This window comes from Sebastes fasciatus, chromosome 1 (assembly GCF_043250625.1).
Source record: "Sebastes fasciatus isolate fSebFas1 chromosome 1, fSebFas1.pri, whole genome shotgun sequence".
In the NCBI taxonomy this organism is placed as follows: Eukaryota; Metazoa; Chordata; class Actinopteri; order Perciformes; family Sebastidae; genus Sebastes; species Sebastes fasciatus.
The window spans coordinates 33,318,827-33,341,261 of NC_133795.1; the positions used below are offsets into that span (position 1 = coordinate 33,318,827).

General features: G+C 39.1%; 2 protein-coding genes across 2 annotated transcripts in view; both read left to right on the forward strand.

The window, feature by feature from the left end:
* Nucleotides 1–2,078: 2,078 nt before the first annotated feature.
* On the forward strand, nucleotides 2,079–15,301 carry tmem51b (transmembrane protein 51b). Its single transcript, XM_074644262.1, has 4 exons — nucleotides 2,079–2,210; nucleotides 2,343–2,396; nucleotides 10,713–11,142; nucleotides 14,017–15,301. The coding sequence occupies exons 3-4, from the start codon at nucleotides 10,727–10,729 to the stop codon at nucleotides 14,489–14,491; spliced, it is 891 nt and encodes a 296-aa protein (XP_074500363.1). The 5' UTR covers nucleotides 2,079–2,210; nucleotides 2,343–2,396; nucleotides 10,713–10,726; the 3' UTR covers nucleotides 14,492–15,301.
* A 5,281-nt stretch (nucleotides 15,302–20,582) lies between these two features.
* skib (v-ski avian sarcoma viral oncogene homolog b) overlaps nucleotides 20,583–22,435 on the forward strand; it is a 34,747-nt gene continuing 32,894 nt past the window's right edge. The window contains exon 1 of the mRNA XM_074644275.1: nucleotides 20,583–22,017. Coding sequence (XP_074500376.1) covers nucleotides 21,103–22,017 — 915 coding nt within the window. The 5' untranslated portion in view covers nucleotides 20,583–21,102. The remainder of the gene's footprint in view (nucleotides 22,018–22,435) is intronic.

Here is a 22,435-nt window from a genome sequence, read left to right on the forward strand (position 1 = left end):
GAGAATTCCATTCCAATGACTGTTCAACTATGATGCGGAGAGTTGCGATCTGGTCCACGCATGATCTATTCTGCCGAAAGCCTGCTTGCTGGTCTCTTAGCAGTGGGTCCACAGCTTTCTTTATTCGTTCCAGGAGAATTCTGTTGAATATCTTTCCTGGCACTGAGAGAAGCATGATTCCTCTGTAGTTAGAGCATTTGCTCAGGTCTCCTTTCTTGGGGAGCTTGACCAGATAGCCCTCTTGCCAGTCTGTTGGTACTTCCTCCTTCTCCCAGATCTTCTGAAACAGTGGGTGCAGCATCTCTACGGAGGTGTCCATGTCTGCCTTCAGCGCCTCTGCTGGAATGTTGTCTGGTCCTGCTGCCTTGTTGTTCCTCAATTGTGTGATGGCCTTTTTAATTTCCAGCTTGGTGGGTTTTCCGCAGTTGATGGGCAAATCCGTCTCCGCAGGTTGAATGTCTGGAGGGGAAATACACATGCATTAATGGAGAGATGTCAGAGCGAGGGGGCTGCCCATGGACAGGTGCCCTGCGCAGTTGGGGGTTTGGTGCCTTGCTCACGGACACCGCGGCAGTGCCCAGGAGGCAAACTAGCAGCTCTCCAGCGACCAGTCCACACTCCGTACTTGGTCCATTCGGGGACTTGAACCAGCGATCCTCCAGTTCCCAAGCCATGTCCCTAATTTCAAGATTTTTTAACAATAATTATTAGAGCTGAAGTGATTAATAGTTTAAGTCATTATTTCAAGGAAAAATGCTAAATATGACCTGGTTCCAGTTTCGCAATTGTGATGATTTTCTGCATTTCTTTGTTTTATATGATAGAATATCTTTTTTAAAAGTTTCTTCTATTTTGGCTGTTGGTCAAACAAAACAAGCAATTTGAGGAGTTCCCCCCTGGGCTGTGGAATATTTTTGATATTTCATTAACCAAACTGATTAATCGAGAAAATAATCGGCAGATTTTTTTTTCTTTTAGAGAGATTCTGAATAAATTCATTTAATTTCAAAATTTATTTCTAACATGTAAAATACAAAAAAAAAAAATTAAAAAGAAAGAAAAAGAATGATCATACCAACAAGTGGACAGTCAGAAACAAGTAGTATTTACATAAAATGAAAAGCATAAGAAAAATAAATTGTCAAACACTTCATGCCTTGATTTACATATTCGAAAAGGAGTGAGAAGAAGTATAAACGTATTTAATCCCACCCACTTCTCCAGAAGTCAATTATTAATTATAAACCAGCTTCCTTATTGAGCCATACATACTGTATACTCTAATTAAATTTTCCTAAATTTGTCCAACTATAATTATTATTATTTATAATTATTCTAACTACAATTATTACCTTTAATCTGTGTCATACAGAAATATAAATTAATTACTGATATTATTATCCTTATCAAAAGTATATGAGTATGAATACCAATTCATTACTTACATATTTAACTTAATCATATTGACCATGTGTTATCTTTTCTTATATGCGCAAATTATTATTTATAATATACAATTTATAATATACAATATGCACATGATATACACCCTGCAATATATACATACACACATACACACACATACATATATATATATATATACACACACATATATACACATACATACACCGCACATTGCACTACATGCGCACACTGCATACCACATATACATATATATAGACATATATACAGATATACAATACACAACATCCGACCATGCATACATTATTCTTATACCCAAAATCAGATATCCACAAATTTGCATTATTCTTTACAGAAAAAGTAGGAAGATAGACTAAATAAGATACAAATAAAAACTAAATAAATAAATAAAATACATAAATATATAAATACATAAATACATAAATGAAAAACTAAATAAATAAATAAAATACATAAATATATAAATACATAAATGAATAAATAAATAAAATAAAGTTAAATTGATTTAGGACTCGTCCCCCTTCATGGCAACTTAAAACTACGTTAACCATATTTTACTGTAATATATTATTCAAATTCAATCAATTTCATTAATCTGTTTCCGGGTGCCACTTAATTTCTTGTCCCACTAACTAGTTCCGGCAGTTACCTGAGCGGCGCTAGGACCCAGCGGAACAGGTCACCTTTACAACCAGGAGAGGGCGGCTCCACCTCGGCTGGATGAGTTTGACCAAAGTTCCTCTTTAAAATATTGTTACCTGTTTACGGTAAAACATACCTAAACAACAGCTTTGAGACTTTAAAACACGAGTTGAACCGGGGCGTCAGTGTTGTTGCGTCTAATGTCGTCTTCCTCTTCTTCCCTGTGGTCTTCCTGAAAACACACCTGCGTGGTTCAGGTGAACTCACCTGTGGAGAGGGAAGTTCCTGGTCACTGACTGAGCGGAGAAAAGGTAAGGCCTCCTTCAGATAACCTTCACCTCGTTAGATCACCATCACCACATTAATAACCAGTCCATGGATTGTGTACTTATGTTAATGAAAGAGAGTTGGTGGTGTAGCTCAGGTACTCCTACTGGACAAACAATACAAGAGCTGGCTGCTGCACACCTGCTGAAACACGTTCACACCCTTAGTAACATGTCACTGGTTCAGCTGTTAATGTCATAGCCTGATAGAAGAAGAGATCAGGCATATGAATATTACTGTAGGGGGTTTATAGGGATATCTTTTTAATGCTGGGAATGTCCTGATGTTGAAGAGGACACACCCATGTCCAGTCTGCCACATGCACAGCAGCTCCATATGTTTGTGTGTTAAAGCTCAAGAAGAAAAGAAGCCATTAGAAATTATAGAGAAGGTCAGCATGCAAACAGACAGTCACAGACCAGGACACTGTGATAACATACTGTCACCATACTGTCACCATACTACCACATCAGGTCTGGAGTTCATCATATTAGGAGCGAGGCTACTTGGCCTTTTGCTGTTGTCAATTTTTTGAGGGCACAAAGGTCTATTATTATAATATTTAATCGCGATTAATCGCATGATTGTTCACGATTAACAGCATCCTTTTTATTTGTTCAAAATGTATCTTAAATGGAGATTTGTCAAGTATTTAATACTTTTATCAACATGGGATAGTCAAATATGCTGCTTTATGCAAATGTATGTTTATATTTCTTATTGGAAATAAATTAACATCACAAAACAATGACAAATATTGTCCAGAAACCCTCACAGGTACTGCATTTAGCATAAACAAATATGCTCATATCATAACATGGCAAACTGCAGCCCAACAGGCAACAACAGCTGTCAGTGTGTCAGTGTGCTGACTTGACTATGACTTGCCCCAAAACTGCATGTGATTATCATAAAGTGGGCATGTCTGTAAAGGGGAGACTCGTGGGTACCCATAGAACCCATTTACATTCACATGACTTGAGGTCAGAGGTCAAGGGACCCCTTTGAAAATGGCCATGACAGTTTTTCCTCATCAAAATGTAGCGCAAGTTTGGAGCGTTATTTAACCTCCTTAGTGACAAGCTAGTATGACATGATTGGTACCAATGTATTCTTTAGGTTTCGTAGTTTCATATGATGCCAGTATCTTCACTCTAGCTTTAAAACTACAACATAAAACTTGCAAGTTGCGTTAATGCGTTTAAGAAATTAGTGGTTACGCGTTACAGTATGTGTGTATGTTGATATCTATGCAGCTGAGGAGGAAAACGGGTCCCAGAGTAATTTTGCAAAACATAGAAATAAAAAAATATGATAGTTTATTCAGTGACTTGAACAGAGGTCATGTGTACAAAAGGATGCACTGATCCATCTGTTTTCTGTCCTCATACCAAACCCACTACTCATCTACTGTAGGGGGATGATACTGATACTGATCCAATAGCAGCGCTCCCTTTTCACACATTTACAATCTGTATCATTGAAATCATGTTTACATACTTTAAGGTCACCTGTAAGGATAAATGTGGCACTAAAACTGAGTCTGTGGCCCTCCATGACGTAATGGAAGTGACTGATAGCAGAAATGTATAATGATATTGACAAAGAAACTGTGTTTAATGTGGATGAGTCATGTCAGAGCTCATCCATGTAATAAAGGTCCCACTACTAATGTAGTGTATGGGATCGGTGCATCCCTGTATCAAAGTGCACATGGTCTCATACAATCACCAAATGGGCTGAAATCATCATCACAATATTAAGACGAATGTTTTCCTAATATTAATAAATTATGATATGACACACGTACAAAATAACCCATAAAATCAACTTCAATTTGATGTTCAATACAGTGAACTGTATTTCACTTTTACACATTATGTAACCTTATTTTCTTGATGGGTCAGCATCCTCCAGTCACTCTTGGCTGTGGCTAATAAACAGGCTGCTTTCTGTTGGAATAAACTACTTTTAATCAACACCAACACGAAACAAGACAGTAAAACACCCGACATCACTCTCTCAGGGTTCACATTAGACTTCATTGTTACACTCACAACTGTCCCCCTTAAAACAACAGCATGGAGGAACTAAAATGACTCTGAGACAAAGTGGACATAGCTATATAAATAAACTATAAATGTTACTCCTGAACAATTATATTAGTTGAAGTGCTGTAAATGATAATGAAATAATTAGGATTGGAGTTATAATAATAAATCTAATTTCTGAAATAGTCCAAAATAGAATTATTTCTACTGAAACTAAATCATTTATCACAGTGTATTGTAGCTTAATTTCACATGAAAAAAAAAACCCTCAATAACCATCCGTGACAACGACGCTGGTATTGTTGTCATCTTGTGAGTCTCTGTGTGTGTCATCATGGTGAAATGTGGTCCTGGAGACGCACGCCTACTGTAGCAGGAACTACCACAGAGGCATTTTTTGATAGCCAGGTGTTTATACAGTATGTCTGTTGACAGACTTTGCCACAACAATAGTGTCGCAAACGTGCAAGATGTAGACACAAAACTTTACAGGTGTGTAGTTGAGATCAAATTGAAGGCCCAGTTCGAAGATGGGTGTGGATAAGGGAACACTTGCCAACCACATTTTACGCCCCTGGTCCAATTATGCGTCGCGGCTGGTGTGATCCCATTGCAAGATGGTTTCTACCAGCCATGACAGCATGTGGTTATTGTTTTCACCTTGTGAGTCTGTGTGTGTGTCATCACGGCAAAATGTGTTCCTGGAGACACCTACTGTAGCGAGGAACTACCACAGAGGCGGTTTTGAGTACTTTGCCAGGTGTGTCAGTCAAGAAACTTTACAGGTGTGTAGTTCAGATCAAAATAAAAGCAGAGTTCGAAGATGGGTGTGGTCCGAGCAAGGGCGCGGGAAGTAGAGGGAAGTGGGAAAGGGGCCCCCCTCTTTACGCACCTGGCTCGATTTGGCTTCACGGCTGGTGTGAGCCCATCGCAAGATCTAGTTTTTGTAGTTTTTACATACAGTTTGCTTGAAAAATTAATTAATTTAAACCACATAATATGAGCAATACACAATCAAATATAATAAAATTGTATTATCGCTGAGCACTTCTGTATTTATTCAGTGAATTTAAGTACTTTCAAGGAGCTTTCCACACAGCTGAGATTCAACAGTGTACACCAAATTGCTAAGTCTCATCCTTTTTAACACGCAGTGTGTGGGCCATGATTTCAATGTCAAATTGACATTTCATTAAATAGATGTCTGCAGGAAAGGAAGGAAACACTGGCTTTAGTATCACAAGGAAATGCACTGTGTAAGTTATTCCACAGACCACGTCACGATAAACAGGAGAATCATCGTACCGGTCATCAGCTCTCGCAGTCTCTCTGAACCATGCGTACAGAGCATTCAGGACCACTATCTTAGCATTGTTTGTTCCTCCCCGCCCATCCCATCACTTCTTTGTCAGAACAAGAGTACAGGAGCTTAATTGCAGGGTGTGCTTTGAGCGAAAGGTTGGAGTAATTCATTTGGCACACTGATGACATGAAATACTTCTTTTAAATCATAAATGAAAATGACGTCAGTTCATGTGTCAACGCTGTGTGTCCTGAGAATAGAGCAGCAGGTTGTGGCTTAATGATGATGGATGCAGGAAGTCTTAACTGATTTTACTCACTTGAATTTATGATCTTCATACAGTAGATTTAATTTATTATTTATCTTGGACTTTGTTGGACTTTATTTTGGCATTCCCACCGACCAATCGCCAGATTACAGAATCCGGTACAGTATCACATACATTATAACCCTCCAGCACAGTTCATGTCCTTATAGGCACACTCCAATGAATCTGGGAATAATAACACACTATAAGAAAGCCCTGTAATGTAATTGTTTGTGCTAACCCTTAGGCAGTTAAAAGCTAGAATGGTATGATAGACTTTTAAATGCTACGAGAGGTACAGAAAGACTCCTACATTGTTTGAACGAGATATTTCTTGTATTTCCAGCTAACTCTCTGTGTCACATGCAAAAGGTCAAGACATTTGACATCCATGTCAAATATTTGCCCTTAAGAGTACATTCATGTTATTCTGTCCTGCCATCTTGTCAGACTCGTCTCAGATAAACCTGCAATAATGGGTTTGCTGTTTGGAAGCTTTTATCTCTTTCTATGTATAGAACTTTACTTCATTCTTACTTTGTCTGCAATGTGAAACCAAATCAAAATAAATGTAACCATTGAACCATTAATTAGATATGGACATACTGTATATTATTACAATAGATACTTAGGTTGGAGAGTCTAGTTGATGTCCAACACTTTGGATAGTAATGAGGTGTCATTTATTGTCAGCCGGCATCGTTAAGTTGTTTAAATTCAGTGTTTTCTAATTCACACCTCGTAGACAAATGAAGTCATGCAAAAGGAAGTGTTGACTTCCCGCACACTATGAACACCAAGTTTATTCAAAATGCAGCGTTTGGTCAGACACATTTTGGGCATAATGCTACATTTTTGATAAACCTGGTGGATTCAACACTTCCAATTGTTGTATTAATATTAGGGCCGTCAAAGTTAACGCGATAATTACGTGTTGACGCAAACTTGTTTTAACGCCACAAATTCCTTTAGCGCAGTAACGTAACTTGCGTTTTGTTGGTTGTAGCAGGCTCAGTATTGAAGCTAGAGTGAAGATACTGGTATCATATGAAACTAGGAAACCTAAGGAATCCATTGGTATGAATGCTAGCTTGTCGCAAAGGAGGTTAAATAACTAAATTTATTTTTAGCTAAATTTTGGCGAGGAAAAACTGTCATGGCCATTTTCAAAGGGGTCCCTTGACCTCTGACCTCAAGATATGTGAATGTAAATGGGTTCTCTGGGTACCCACGAGTCTCCCCTTTACAGATATGCCCACTTTATGATAATCACATGCAGTTTGGGGCAAGTCATAGTCAAGTCAGCACACTGACACACTGACAGCTGTTGTTGTCTGTTGGGCTGCAGTTTGCCATGTTATGATTTGAGTATATTTTGTATGCTAAATGCAGTACCTGTGAGGGTTTCTGGACAATATTTGTCATTGTTTTGTGTTGTTAATTGTTCCAATAATAAATATATACATACATTTGCATAAAGCAGCATATTTGTCCACTCCCATGTTTTACAAGAGTATTAAATACTTGACAAATCTCCATTTAAGATACATTTTGAACAAGTAAAAAAGGTGCAATTAATTGCGGTTAATCATGGACAATCATGCGATTCAATGTTGATTAAATATCATAATCGATTGACAGGCGTAATTATTATTCAAGACATTCAAATCCCAAATATAATAACAGTGATAGACAATGTGTGATGAATATTTTTTCTTCTGCTTCCAGTTGTTTGTTTTCTAGCCCTTTGGGCTGCATTTTGTGTACAAAAAAAGGTGCTATATGAATAACATTTATTATAGTTTCATGTTGCCTAGTTCAAATGTAAACTATATAGGAATTTGGGATTGCAAATGTAATAGAATTTGTAGTCCAAACTGCTTTCCCTGCCTTTCACTATTGTAGAAAAACATGATATTTGCTTTAACAAGGTTTATGTTCATGTTTGATATCTCAGTCTTGTCTTTTGCTGCTTTGCAGTGCTAAAGGATTTTTAGGTTCACTACTGATCATCACAGAAAGGATCAGACTTCTTTTGTCGTTGCTACATGGATTTTGACTCCAAATTATATATTCGTTGACATTTTACATTCAAATTATCATATTGATATTATTGTGATTTGTACGGAATTCAATAGATAATATTGTTAAGAAAATAAAGTTTCACTTCACCTTTTGACTAAATATCATAATGAGCAATACACATTTATTAACATATTAATTTAAGCAACTTTGAACAAGCAGTGATCTGAACCAGATCCACCAGCCGCAGCATCTTAAACTGCAGCCCACAGTATAATAGTCTACAACAGCTCAGTAATGCAGTGATACTGATGCAGCGTCTCGGGGCACACAACTGTGAAGAAGTTAACTTCGACCTGTATCGAGGGGTTCCAAGTAGATAATGCTTTGTTTTAAAGGGTGACAGGAGAAAAATATTTAAGTCCATTGTTTTATTTCAAGATTTTCTGAAAAGGAAAAAGGGTCTCACCCTAGCTGGATGTACAGGAAGACTGTGTATACATTGCAGACAGAGAGACACAATAACATGAACACTTATAGTTTAACTAAAGTACAGTTAAAAAAAAAAAGTATGCACCTCCTCCACAGACGTAGTTTGCTTTGGTTCAGAGGGCTCACTAAACCTCCGAGAAATGCATCTACAACAAAGAACTAATAATTTATTATAATGATGAATAATATCGCCCTCGTCTTATTGACAGAACCAACCAACAAGATAAGAAGATAGATTTGTGGTCTTTTTATTTACTTATAACCTAATAACATCAGACTGTCCACCGTTAAATATGCCCTTTCACGTCATGTAGGCCTAAACAAACCACGTACCTATCAGCTGTGCCGTCAAGATTAAACTGGAGTGGATAAAAGATGGGTGAGCAGTACTTGCTATCTTCTGACGTTTGTACTTTTTAAACAGAAAACACATGTTTAATATTGTGGTATTTACTGGAAATGACTCACCGTATATCCAACAGCGAGGAAACTTTCAGGCGCTCTCCTAGAGATCACCCTCCAGCCAGCTGTCACTTTATTTATTTATATTGTTGTAGTGAAATGAGGAGGCATCGTATAGATAACTCCTCATTTCAACTTCATAAATCAGCCGTTCCTTGTCCTTGTTGTGCTTTCAAAGCGAACTACAGGCATAAATAGAAACAGGGCATCCGACAAAGTTCAGCTCATAACGGCGCTCTGTGCTGCATTGCTCGCAGCCAGTTAGAACATCCCAATAGAAAACAATGCATTTTGTTGCTGACACTCGCTCGCGTCACATCCAGTTAGGACATGCTGTGTTGTACACATTACATCCCCTCTAGATTTTCTTCTTGTGAACCCCCAACCTTAAAGTTCAAACTGCGCCTATGACCACCTCTCTGACACAGTCTCAAACAATAAAAACATAATATGCTTCACAAAGTCCATTTTTGCAGGGTTGTTTTATTGAATTGCATTACATGCTATTGTGTCTACCCCCTGTATGTCTGGGTCTGATTTATTTAAGTTCATTGTGTTGTGCAGTATATTTCATAATAAATGTTGAGTAGTATATTATTAGGCCATCATCCTATCCACGGGCATTTTTGGTGTCGCTCCATTCTTTGAGTGTGAGTCATTCCCCCTCAATGATACCGTCTCTCACGTTTGTCATGTTAAGACATGTGTGAAGCTACCACTGCACTTGTTGTTATATTTTTTAACCTGTTTTCTTGTTAACCTGCTCTCTTGCTCTCTTGCTCTCTCATTCCTGTTGCTCAAACATGTAGCAGTGATTTTATACAAACTGTAAAAACATGTAATTTATTCACAACTGCAGCCAGATTTATTGCAGTGACAATCAAAACGCATTAGATGCAGAATTCAGTTAGGACAGGTTTTAATGGTTTGGCAGCAATAAAAGGTCAACCAAATGTATACCGAATGTGAGCAGGCTTTATACCCACTGTCCCAGAGGTGTTTCAAAACATTTGAATGAACGTGAACACACACTGAAATTCACATGCTATAGATTAAATGCTGTAACACAGAAGGCAGGAAGGGCGTCGCAGGGTGCACAGATTGAAAAGAACTTGGAGAGTGTTTGGGCTTTATTTGACATGTATACAGATATAATGATGAGCAAATGTTTATATGGGATGTGTAGTGTTGGAGAGATTGATTGATGGTGTATGAACCATGTGACTAGAATGATGAAATAATGAATTGAATAGAATAATGAAAATGATGGTTAGTTGCAGCCCTACATGTGACTGTGAATTTACTTCTGTGCCTGCCTGAACTTCCAGAAGCCTTCATACAAGCATTAGCTGGTGACTGGTTATGACAGTAAATTATTTCCAAAACAGTGTTTTGCTGTCACAGTTGTAAACAAGTGTACTAAACGAAAACCTTTCATCAAAGAGGCACAAATCCGGAGAAAAAATATCCCTTTTCACCACATGACTTTGCATAACAACCAGTAAAGTGAGGCGGGTGTGCTTCATGGGAGTACAGCATGGCTACAATACGTCTTTGTCCACACTCACATTACTTGAATCATTTTAGATTATTACAGTATGACAGCTTTATGGTTTATGCCTCCAGTCTCTTCTCACTGTGTTGGTGGTCCTCTGTGTTGCAGTTTGTCCTGCAGTTATGTGTTCCAGTCGGGGTTTATGTGGCGACAACAACCGTCCCAACAGATCCTCCAACTCAGAGGGCTCCGGTTCAGGCGCTCACTATGCCCTGTGCGCCCTGGGAGTGGGCCTCGCAGCCCTGGGTATCATCATGATAGTGTGGACTGTGATACCGGGAAAAGAGGACCCGGGACCAGGACCCACCACCACCTCGTCAAGTAACACCACTGGAGGGCAAAAAGAAGATGAGGACGACAAAGACAACTCGAACTCTAAAAAAGTGGCTTACGTGCTGGTTGGAGTTGGGGCAGCATTGTTGCTTTTATCCATCTGCCTCGGTGTGAGGAGCAAGAGGAGACAACGCAACGCAAGAGACCAGCCAGCGGCAACAGCAGTCCCCCTCGTGAACCAGACGGCATGGGGGCAGGAGCAAGCGTGAGTACTGGCTTTTTGTCTTTGTTTTATACTCATTCTTAGATGTTGTCAACTTCCAGTATTATTCCAATTTTAAAATATTTGGGAACATATGGTACACAAAGCGTTGAAGCATTTCCACCTGAAATAATTAAAGCCACTTTGTTTAGGATTTGATTTGGGCATTCCACCCGTAACGGACCCAGGAACAAATGAATGTGCTAAAAGCATTATGAAAGGCTTTATGAGGAGCAAAATAGTTAAAGTGGCTATAATTGATATTTGTATAATAACAATGGATCAAAGGAGCATGTGTAATCACAAGCACAGTTTGTGTTGGTTCAGGGGGCTCACTGAACCCCCCCTGGTGGCCGTAGCCAAAAAATGCATGTAGGGATTAATATATTGTTTTTTATAATAACACAGAACTAATAATTAATGTAATAAGAAACCAACTAGATAACTTTTTGTGGCCTTTTTATTTACTTTGGCTATAATAACATTGGCGCTCTCTCTCTACACTGAATCCGTTAAATATGAACTTCTGTTACGTCATGTAAACAACGTACCTATCAGCTGTGCGCTCAAGATCAGACCGGAGCTGGAGACGAATCCATTTAAACGATGGGTGATACTTGCTACCTTCCTACGTTTGCTGACCACTTTTTAAACAGAAAACACAGGTTTATCGTGATATTTACTGGAAATGACTGGCTACAATATAGCCAACAGAAAGTAGGAAACTTCCAGGTGATCTGCTGGTGATCTCCCTCCAGCCAGCTGCCACCTTATTTAAGAGGAGGGATCGTATAGATAACTCCTCATTTCAACTTCACAAATCAACCATTCCTCGTCCATTGTGGCGCTTTCAACGTGAGCAGCAGGAATAGATAGAAACAGCGTCCAACAAAAGTTCAGCTGAAAACACTCACGTCACTCACGGCCAGTTAGGATACACAGCATCCCAATACACCAGACCTCTCTGTGTTTAACATACATGCTGTTAGACACCGCCGGGTAGCCTGTTGTAGGTCTAGCAACGAGCCTGCAAGGCTCCCCTCTGGTTTACTGGCGGGTTTTGCGGTTTGTGTCAGTTCAGTTTCTACGGCAATATTCCGTCACTCATTGGGTATATTAGTCGGGATATAAAACTCAGCTCTACTGAGAATTTTAGCTTTTTTCAGCACATTGTTTTTGTTTCATGGGTCTCAAATTGTTTTAGTTCAGTCTCACTGCTCTCATAGCCCCGTTTTTGTCAACAGCAGGCAGCTGGACACAAACTACTCAGCACCAGATAGCAGACAGACAGAGTTAGCTAGCAGGTGAACATACAGTAGTTGAGCATTTAGCAGCTAAAGAATCAGATATTTCCCTCAAGAGTTGGTGGAGACCAAAAACAGAGCTAAAAGATGGATGGATGGCTGTCTCTCAACTTCAACCCAGTGATTTCCTTTATTCCAGTCCACACATCCCTCATTGTTGTTCTGCTGGAGTTTGGCCTCCAGCTTCCTCCTGTAAAAGTCCTTCTCTCCCTGAGCTTCTCCCTCAGGTCATGTTGTATACTCCTCAGTTCTTCTATGTCCCCAGACCTGAAGGCTTTCTTCTTATTATTTTTAAGAAGTACTTTCAGGCCACTGGTGATCCAGGGCTTATTGTTCGGGAAGCAGCGTACAGTCCTGGCCGGCAAGGTGGTGTGTTCACAGAATTTGACGTACTCTGTGATGCAGGCTGTCATGTCGATGATGTCCTCCCCTGTGGCACACAAAGCATATCCCGGTCTGTGGACTCAAATCAGTCCTGCAGTGCCTCATTAGCCTCCCGAGTCCACCTCCTCACAGTCCTTGTGGTTACAGGCTGCCGTTGGACAAGAGGGACATACTTTGGTGTCAGTAGAACAAGGTTGTGATCAGATCTGTTGAGGGAGTGAAGGCTAGTGGCTCTGTATGCATCCTTAATATTTGCATACAGTATTTTATTGTCTCTAGTGGGGGAGTTAACATACTGATAAAATGCGGCTAACTTTTTGTCCAGAGTGATATGATTAAAGTCCCCAGTAATGGCTACAAAAGTATTGGATGTCTTGCAACTGTGGTAAATGGACTGGCATTTATAGCATCTTTCTAGTCTTCCGACCGCTCAAAGCGCTTTACACTATATGTCAGCATTCATCCATTCATACATGCAAAGTGCCAACGTGCCCATCAGGATCTTATCTAAATGCTCATTCTCACAACGATTGCACAGCCTTCGGGAGTCATTTGGGGTTCAGTATCTTAGACACTTCGATATGTGGACTGGAGGAGCCGGGATCGAACCGCCAACCTTCTGATTGGTGGACGACCCGCTCTACCTCCGAGCCACAGCCGCCCCACTGTAGAGTGAATGATGTCACCAACTACCTCTGCATCAGCTGATGGAGGAATGTCTACAGCACGTAGACGTTCCCCACGGTGATCGCTGGAATGAACGGTTTATACTTCCTCCTCTTCCTTCTCCGCTTAGCTCCAGCTCTGCATCCTCGACATCGCCTCTGCATCGCTCTGTTGAAAAAAGACACACAAAAAACGAGAGAATAAAGTGACAAAAAGACGAAAAAATCAAAACACCAAACAGGAGCTGCTGCAACAGGCTGCCACCTAGCACGGTGTCACAAACACGACTCCAAATGAATGATAATGTTGCTCCATATCTACTGGATGTGAAAATGAATATGAAACTGTTTGCTTTGTCATATCAACATAAAAAGTGATAATATGTCAGTGTTGGATTCACAGCTTGTTTCTGCTGCCGCTGAGTGGCAAAAGAATAGTTATTGCAGGTTTAAAGTTTGATTATATTCTCACATTTTGTTTTATCCTGCACTCTCTCACTGGGGCTTACCTCTTGGATCTGCAGAGACAGAGCTGCAGAACAACCTACATACAACGTGCCAACCTATGACGAGGTCGTCGGCAGTGACACCTACCCCGTCCGCCAGAGCAACCTTCTAGATGCCACTTCCCAGCTGCCGTCCTACGAGGACATCCTACTTGCTGTGGAAAACGAGGAAACAGAGCCTACTGAAAACCCCACCGAGGACACCCCTCTTAACGACTCCACACCAGCTCCAGGTGAACCTGCTGCTGAGCTCCCTGCTGACCCTCCTGGCATTTCATCACAGCCCAGCCTGCCCAGCCTGCCCACCCGAAGCGTCAGCCGGGCCGAACGTTTACTGCGGCCCCTCCTGGTGAGGAGGATTAAGTCAGACAAACTGCACCTAAAGGCCTTCCGGCTCCAAATCCGCAGCCCCACGCAGAATCCAGTGACCATTGAACCCATCACTCCGCCACCGCTGTATGACACTGACAATGAGATGCCTGAATTAGAGTAGTGTCTCTCACTGCCTGCTCCCGATGAATATAAATATGCCGTTATATGGACTAATGATAACATTTCTGAGAACCCATTTTTTTCAAGATTGGTATTACGTAGGTGAAAAGTGTCTGTGAGCAGCGTGATGGAGGCCGTGCAGACACACTCCTGAAACGAGAACATTGTCTTCATCACTGAAGCTTGTGATCAGCATATTTATTCTATAAATATAGCATAATTACGTCTGTGTGAATGGATCAGCTGTCAAAGTTGAGAACTCTTATGCAGTTTATGTTTTTTCACCTCATGAGGAACTCTTAAGGATGCTGTATATTGATGCTGATTAATTGTGGAAAAATGTAAACCATGTTGTTGTTATTCAAAAAGGGGAAGAGGGAACTAATTACCTGGGAGATTTTAAAGTGGTATTAAGGATCATAAGCATGAGATGTGCAACCTTTTTGTTATTTGTAACTCTGAAGAAATTGCACCGAGGCCAAAGATGTATGATATATTGTAGATGTTTGTTTGTGAGTGTTTTTTGTATGTTGTTTTTAAATCTATTGTTTTAACCAAACTGGTTCTTGAAAATGAAAATGACATCTGTACTGTATGACATCCAGTGTTAATTGTAAAATACTGGAAACGCCAGGAACAATTATAATCTACTGTAAAAGTAAAACCAGAGGAAAATTATTGGATATTCTGGGACGTGTCATTATCATTTAAACATACGTCGCTTCATATGACTTTTATAAGTGTTTAGACGTTTAAACTATGCTGTAGGATGTTTGTAAAAAGTGGTGAATAAATGTTTTTCTATTTCATTTACCTAAGGATCATGTCAAGATTTTATATTTTTGTTGCAAAATGTCACTGAAAATGAATTGTGTTGTGTATGTTTAAATACTCAAACACTATCTCACTTATATGTCAAGATCAGTAAAAGTAAGTAGATCTACTAGATATGCTAGTGCCACAAGTCATAGTATAGTATGTCAAACTTTATTTGTATAGTACGGTCTGAGCAGTATTAATATGAAAAGGTAAACTGTTCCAGAGATTAGGGGCGGCCGCCGCAAAGGCTCGGTCGCCTCTGTTTTTGAGTCTAGTTCTGGGGACATCCAGGAGCATCTGATTGGTTGACCTCAGTGCTCTAAATGGAGTAAGAAGGTGCAATACTACTGATGGATAAGGTGGTACCAGCCCATTTAAAACCTTAAAAACAAGCAACAATATCTTAAAATCAATTTGGAAATGGACAGGAAGCCAGTGGAGGGAGGCCAGAGCTGGTGATATGTAATCATGTTTTCTTTTTCCAGTTAGAAGGCGGGGAGCTGCATTTTGTACTGTAGACGGCGAAGAGACGACTGTTCGAAACCCACAAACAAAGAATTACAGTAGTCTAAAAGCTGTTTTTACAACTGAGCTAATTTGTTTGTCAAATTTGAAGGTGCTGTCAAAAATTACGCCAAGATTTTTAACACAAGGTTGTTTTTGAGAGGCCAAACGGCCAAGAATACCAACCGAGTCACCTTAAGGGTCAGGTTGTCCAAACATAATGATCTCCATCTTATTTTTCGTTAAGATTGAGGAAGTTTGGATCCATCCAAGTTCTGACATCATGTAGACAGTTAAACTAAGGCTGCTATGAATCTTTACTAGTTTTAAAGTCTTATTTGTTATTGATCTAGCATTAATTAGAGCCATGCGAAGGGTGCGCTTCACTGTTGTCGATGGTGTAGCACAACAAAACCGGGCGAAGGTTCCTGGACCTGTAGTCCACAGCACTTCTGCGGACCCGCATCAGGGCTGCTTTGGAGCGGAGCTGTGTGCCATGAGCAGAGTTCCCGTGCCGGCTTCCGGATCATCTGGCGGCATCGGAGTTTTAACATCCCGGCCCAGTGTAGCAGCGGTGGTGCCCGGTGCTTTCAGCACTCTTTCGGGGGAATGGCCGCTCACCCCGGTTGCTGCGCCTTCCGAGTGAACCGGTACTGAGCCGGTGTCCATCGACGCCAGCCATGGAAGGGTGGTCGCAGTATCGGAGACCATCTGCGATTGGGACACCGTGACGGCAAGACCGGGGGACCGCATACAAGAAATGTGCTTTACTTGAGTAGCAGCTACAGATTCAAAGCTCTCAATCAGCTGATCCTTTTTCCGAAGCTCTGACTTCAGGTTGTGGACATCCGTTCACCAGTTCAAAAGATGTGGTTAAAACGACCAATATCTAAAAGTGTAAAATAAAGATATGGTCTAAAACTGGATAACGACAGGATAAAAAGTCGAATTATGACACAAAAATCGGACACATGCGGACGAGGTGTCAGAGCCTCTGAGCAGCAGCCACTGACACTTTTTAAAACACAGTATGTCGAAAAAAGTTTCTTTTTAAAAAGTCATAGTATAGAATGTAAAAAAGGCATAATATATGTAGATTTTTTTTTCTACATACTATATTATGACTTTTCCGATTTACTGTGACTTTTTTTTGCAACATACTATACTATGACTTTTTTTTATCAAAATGCTATACTATAACTTTTTTTTGACATACAATACTATGACTTTTGTTTAACTTTTTTAAAATAGTACTAGCATGTGGAAAAAAAGTCATAGTAGGTCATAAGAGTCATAGCATAGTATGTAGAAAAAAAGTCAAAGTATAGTATGTAGAAAAAAAGTCATAAAAAAGTCGGCTACACAGCATGGCGACGCTCATCAGGAACAATTAGCTAACGTACAATATGAAGCTTGCTAACACACATCTCAAAATCATGTTGAAACATTACAAAACAATTGATATTGCATTCAGATTAGATCCTAATCCAAGCTAAACATCTTAACACCAGTTATGTAGTACGTGTGGATCGACAGATAGAGGACCAAGGTGAGGTCCTTTTTATGGTTCACACGCCTGCTCAGGTGCTCAGGCCAGTTTGTTTATTTCTGAGACTTTGTATCTATGGTGTCCCTGATGGATCCACAGCAGCACCAGAGCGCCCGCTACTGATGTCAAAGTGTATTACCTTACTATAAAGATAGTAAAGAGTGTTAGAATAGTTCAGTTATTAACGAAAAATAAGGGGGTGCCTGTTTAATAAACTTACACATATAGCATTTCCCACCTCCTACACGTCATAAAAAGTCATAGTATAATGTCATTAAAAAGGTCATAAAAAGGTCAAGTATAGTACATCATAAAAAACATATAGTCATAGTATAGTTTGCCATAGAATAATAACAAAAAGTCATCCTATAGTATGTCATAAAATGTCATAGAATGTCATAAAAAACAAGAAAGTAATAGTATAGTATGTCATGAAAATAATAAAAGTCATAGTATAGTATGTCATAAAAATAATAAAAGTCATAGTATAGTATGTCACAAAAACATAAGAAAGTAATAGTATAGTATGTCAGAAAAAAACTAAAAGTTATAGTATAGTATGTCACAAAAATAATAAAAGCCATAGTATAGTATGTCACAAAAAACATAAGAAAGTAATAGTATAGTATGTCACAAAAATAATAAAAGTCATTGTCATAAAAAACATAAGAAAGTAATAGTATAGTATGTCATAAAAAACATAAAAGTCATAGTATGTCACAAAAACATAAGAAAGTAATAGTATGGTATGTCATAAAAAAACATAAGAAAGTCATAGTACGGTATATCATAAAAATTCATAGTATAATATAATATGTCAAAAAAATGTCATAGTATAGTACGTCATTAAAAAGTCCTAGTATAATATCTCATAAAAAATGTCATAAAAAGTCATGTATAGTATAACATATAAAAGTCATAGTATATTAGCCTATGCCATAAAAATGTCATATAAAATGCATCGAGATATAAAGCATTATGCAAGCTGAACTTATTATACACTATGTCTACCACTTATAATACTTTATAAACTTTGTTATAAGTTATCATGCATGATTATAAACATTCAAAAAGAGTTTTATAAAGTCTCATAAATGCATTATAATGTTTTATGAATATGCTCATAATGCATTATAGACATGACGTTCATATAAAGTGTTACCGATTTTTCTTGCTGTGAGTTTGATAAAGCTGTATTTATTTTTTTATAGAAATTAATATTGTCTTTGTACTTTCAGTTAATCAGATCTAACTATAGATGTTTGCTTTGTTCTTGTATACATTGTGCCACCTTCTCAAACTCTCTATTTTACTTTCTGCTTTTGCATCAATTTCCATCTGTCTTAACCTTCATTGGTTGATATTTAGCGTCCTCCAGTGGTTAAAAAAGGTAAAACACCAATCTAGGTTGATTCAAAGTTGTTCAGTTACTTATTAGTTATCATATATTTATTTGCTAAGAAACAATAAGGACAAGGAAATAGTGCAAAGTATGAAAATAATTGCTAATGTACAAATGAGGGGAGGTGTTATCAATGTAACAATCAATGTGAAGTAAACTGATCGGCCTTTTGATGAATTTCAAATGATTTATCACTGTCTCAGTTGTATTAGGATTTATATAGGTATAATATTGGTATGGAATATTTAAGTTTTCGAGGTTGACATTTAACCCTTAGATGCACAAGTTTGTTAAATCTACACTCCTCCATAAGTAGCTCAAAAATGATTCACATCTGAATTAACAGTTTTGTTAATAATAATTGCATGCTATCTATATAATTTTGCCCCAAATTAGCCTAAATTATGGTTAAGTTAATGCTTGTTTGAGATTTTAAACATATTTGAAAAAAATGACAGAATGAATAACACACAAGAACAACATCAACAACAATAACTGCATGCATTTGTGTTTCTCTGATCATACCATGCTGGTATATAGCATTTTACATGCCAAGTTTTTACTGTACTGCTATTTCTATTCAGAGGTAAAAAAAAAAATAGAAAAAAAAAAAAAATTAAAGAAATTAAAAAAAAAAAAAAAAATAGTTGTTGTAACCACAGTTGAGGTGTGGGGGAAAAATTTGGGTTCTAATAAATTTCCATGGGAAATGTGTATGGGTCGATTTTGGCCCATGTATAATAATAATAATAATAATAATAATAATAATAATAATAATAATAATAATAATAATAATAATAATATAATAATAATACATTTATTTATATAGCACCTTTCAAAATAAGGTTACAAAGTGCTTTACAATAAAAGTATGATAAAAGTAACTAACACCCAGAACTTAAAATCTAAACAAAATAAAATCATATAAATCGACACATATGGAAAGTTGCTGCAATAGTACAAAAACTTGGGCTAATTTTATCAGAAAGTAAATTAAATGAATAATAAATGAATAAATAACTTGAATCTGGGAATATCAGAAACAAGATTTCAGATGAAATGCTTTATAATAAACTTGAATATTATCAGCAAAATGTATTAAAAATATCAAAAGTCAAAGTATTCAATGCAGAAAAAAATCCCTGTTACTATTAGACATTATATGATTAGATTATTATTAAAGCTTATGCATTCATGGCCAAGAAGCATTTCACTGTTGTAGTTGGTCGAGCTAATTTTAATAGATGTATATACTGTTAGGTAGTTTAATACCATTGCATCATATTTCATAAAGTGATCATTTGTTTTGTATGTTAAGTCTTAATCTGTAAAGTAAAGCAGTCAAATGTATAAATGTAGTGGAGTAAAACGAACAACATTTTCCTCCTAAATGTAATAGAATAGAAGTATAAAGTAAATGGAAATACTCAAGTAAAGTATAGCCCTATAAGTACCTCAACTATGAACTTAAATACAGTAGAGTACTTGACTGTTTATGCACTAGTTACTTGTTTGAGGTTGACCTTCTTAAGCAAATACACAAATATAACCTACAGTATAGGTTCCAGCTAATCTCATTATAAAAAAAAAAGTTTCTAAAGAAAGCCCCAAAAAATGCTGATCTTCAAGGCTCAAACATCTGAAAAGTTTATTTTTATATTTCCAAACATCAACTATGTTTTCCTAAAGCTCCACCCTCCTCCCCATCGGTTCAGAGGGATTTTTTTCTTTTTTCTTTTCTTTTTTTTTTTTTTTTTTTTTTTTAATGTGCAGCTGCCATGTAGCAGAGGGAGGAACAGCTGGCTGAGGGAAGAGCCAGCCCGGGGAGTCAGTCACATTCCTGGCTGGGATTCAATGACTGAACCAGACACAAACAAACAGAGAGGGCGAGAGAGAGAGAGAGAGAGAGAGAGAGAGAGAGAGAGAGAGAGAGAGAGAGAGAGAGAGACTCACACATTGAGTTAGAGAGGAGACAGACTGAGAGCAGCCAGACTGAGCAGACGAGGCTTATTTCTAGCGAGTTTCTTTTATTTCTAGGAGTGCGTAAAACCGCAAGGAGCGCATAGTAACACGGTGGATAAAACGACTTTTGAGTCTCGGAGTTGTCGACTTCTTTTATTGCTTTTTCTTTCGTGGACAGCCCCTCTGTGAATACCAGCAGCAGTGAGCCCTCAGTAGTTTTCTGAATGGACGCGCTGGGAAGCTTCTCCGGTGACATGGAAATGCGCGTTATTGAGCGCGTGTAGCCGGATGCTATAGAGGACGCACCGAGATCCAGAGAAGTCAATTTGATCATTTTGAGTTGTTTTTTTTAAACTCTCTTTTTTCCACTGACAACATGGAGGGCACCAGCTTCCAGCCTCATCCCGGACTCCAACAAACTCTGAAGCAGTTCCACCTGAGCTCCATGCGCTCTCTGGGCGGACCGGCTGCTTTCTCTGCCCGGTGGCACCACCAGCAGGACTCCTACTTCGGTAAGGATGGCAGCAACAAATCCGTGGAGATGCTGCTCACAATGCCAACTCAGACGTCGACACCTCCCGTGATGTCCGGTCCCCTCTTCATCCCGTCGGACCGCTCCACGGAGAGGTGCGAGACGGTGCTGGAGCGGGAGCCCATCTCGTGCTTCGTGGTCGGCGGTGAGAAGCGCCTCTGTCTGCCGCAGATCCTCAACAGCGTGCTCAGAGACTTCTCCCTGCAGCAGATCAACTCGGTGTGCGACGACCTGCACATCTACTGCTCCAGGTGCACGGCGGACCAGCTGGAGATCCTCAAAGTGGTGGGTATCCTGCCCTTCTCGGCTCCGTCCTGCGGGCTCATCACTCAGACGGATGCGGAGCGCCTCTGCAACGCGCTCATCTACGGTGGCTCCTATCCGCCTCACTGCAACAACAAGGAGCTGGGCTCTCTGGAGCTGGAGAGAACCGAGAGGAGCTTCAAAGTGTACCATGAGTGTTTCGGGAGGTGTAAAGGCTTGTTCGTGCCGGAGCTGTACAGCAGCCCCAACGCAGCGTGCATCCAGTGCATGGACTGCAGACTCATGTTCCCACCTCACAAGTTTGTGGTGCACAGTCACAAGAGACTGGAGAACCGGACGGTCCACTGGGGGTTCGACTCGGCCAACTGGCGGGCTTATGTGCTCTTAGACCCGGACTACACCGACAAGGAGGAGAAGAGTCACCTGGAGCAGCTGCTTAAAGAGTTAAAAGGAAAATCTGACCTGATGGGCAAGAGGTCCAGTAAATCCTGCAGAGTAAGTCTTAACATTATTATTGTTTGTATGTATGTGTGGATATTTCAACAGCCTACTACAGCATCTGCATTCATTAACATTCATTCTGAGGAAGGCTCATCCTTCTCATCATCAGGCCTGTCACTTGTCTTCTCTGATTGATTGTTTGTATCAACCTATACTGTAGGTTACATTTGTGTATTTGCTTAAGAAGGTCAACTTCAAACACATGGTGGTGGTTTAAGTAAGTAGTGCATAAACAGTCAAGTACTCTACTGTATTTAAGTTCACATTTGAGGTACTTATAGGGCTATACTTTACTTGAGTATTTCCATTTACTTTATACTTCAATTACATTTAGGAGGAAAATGTTGTTCGTTTTACTCCACTACATTTATACATTTGACAGCTTTACTTTACAGATTAAGACTTAACATAC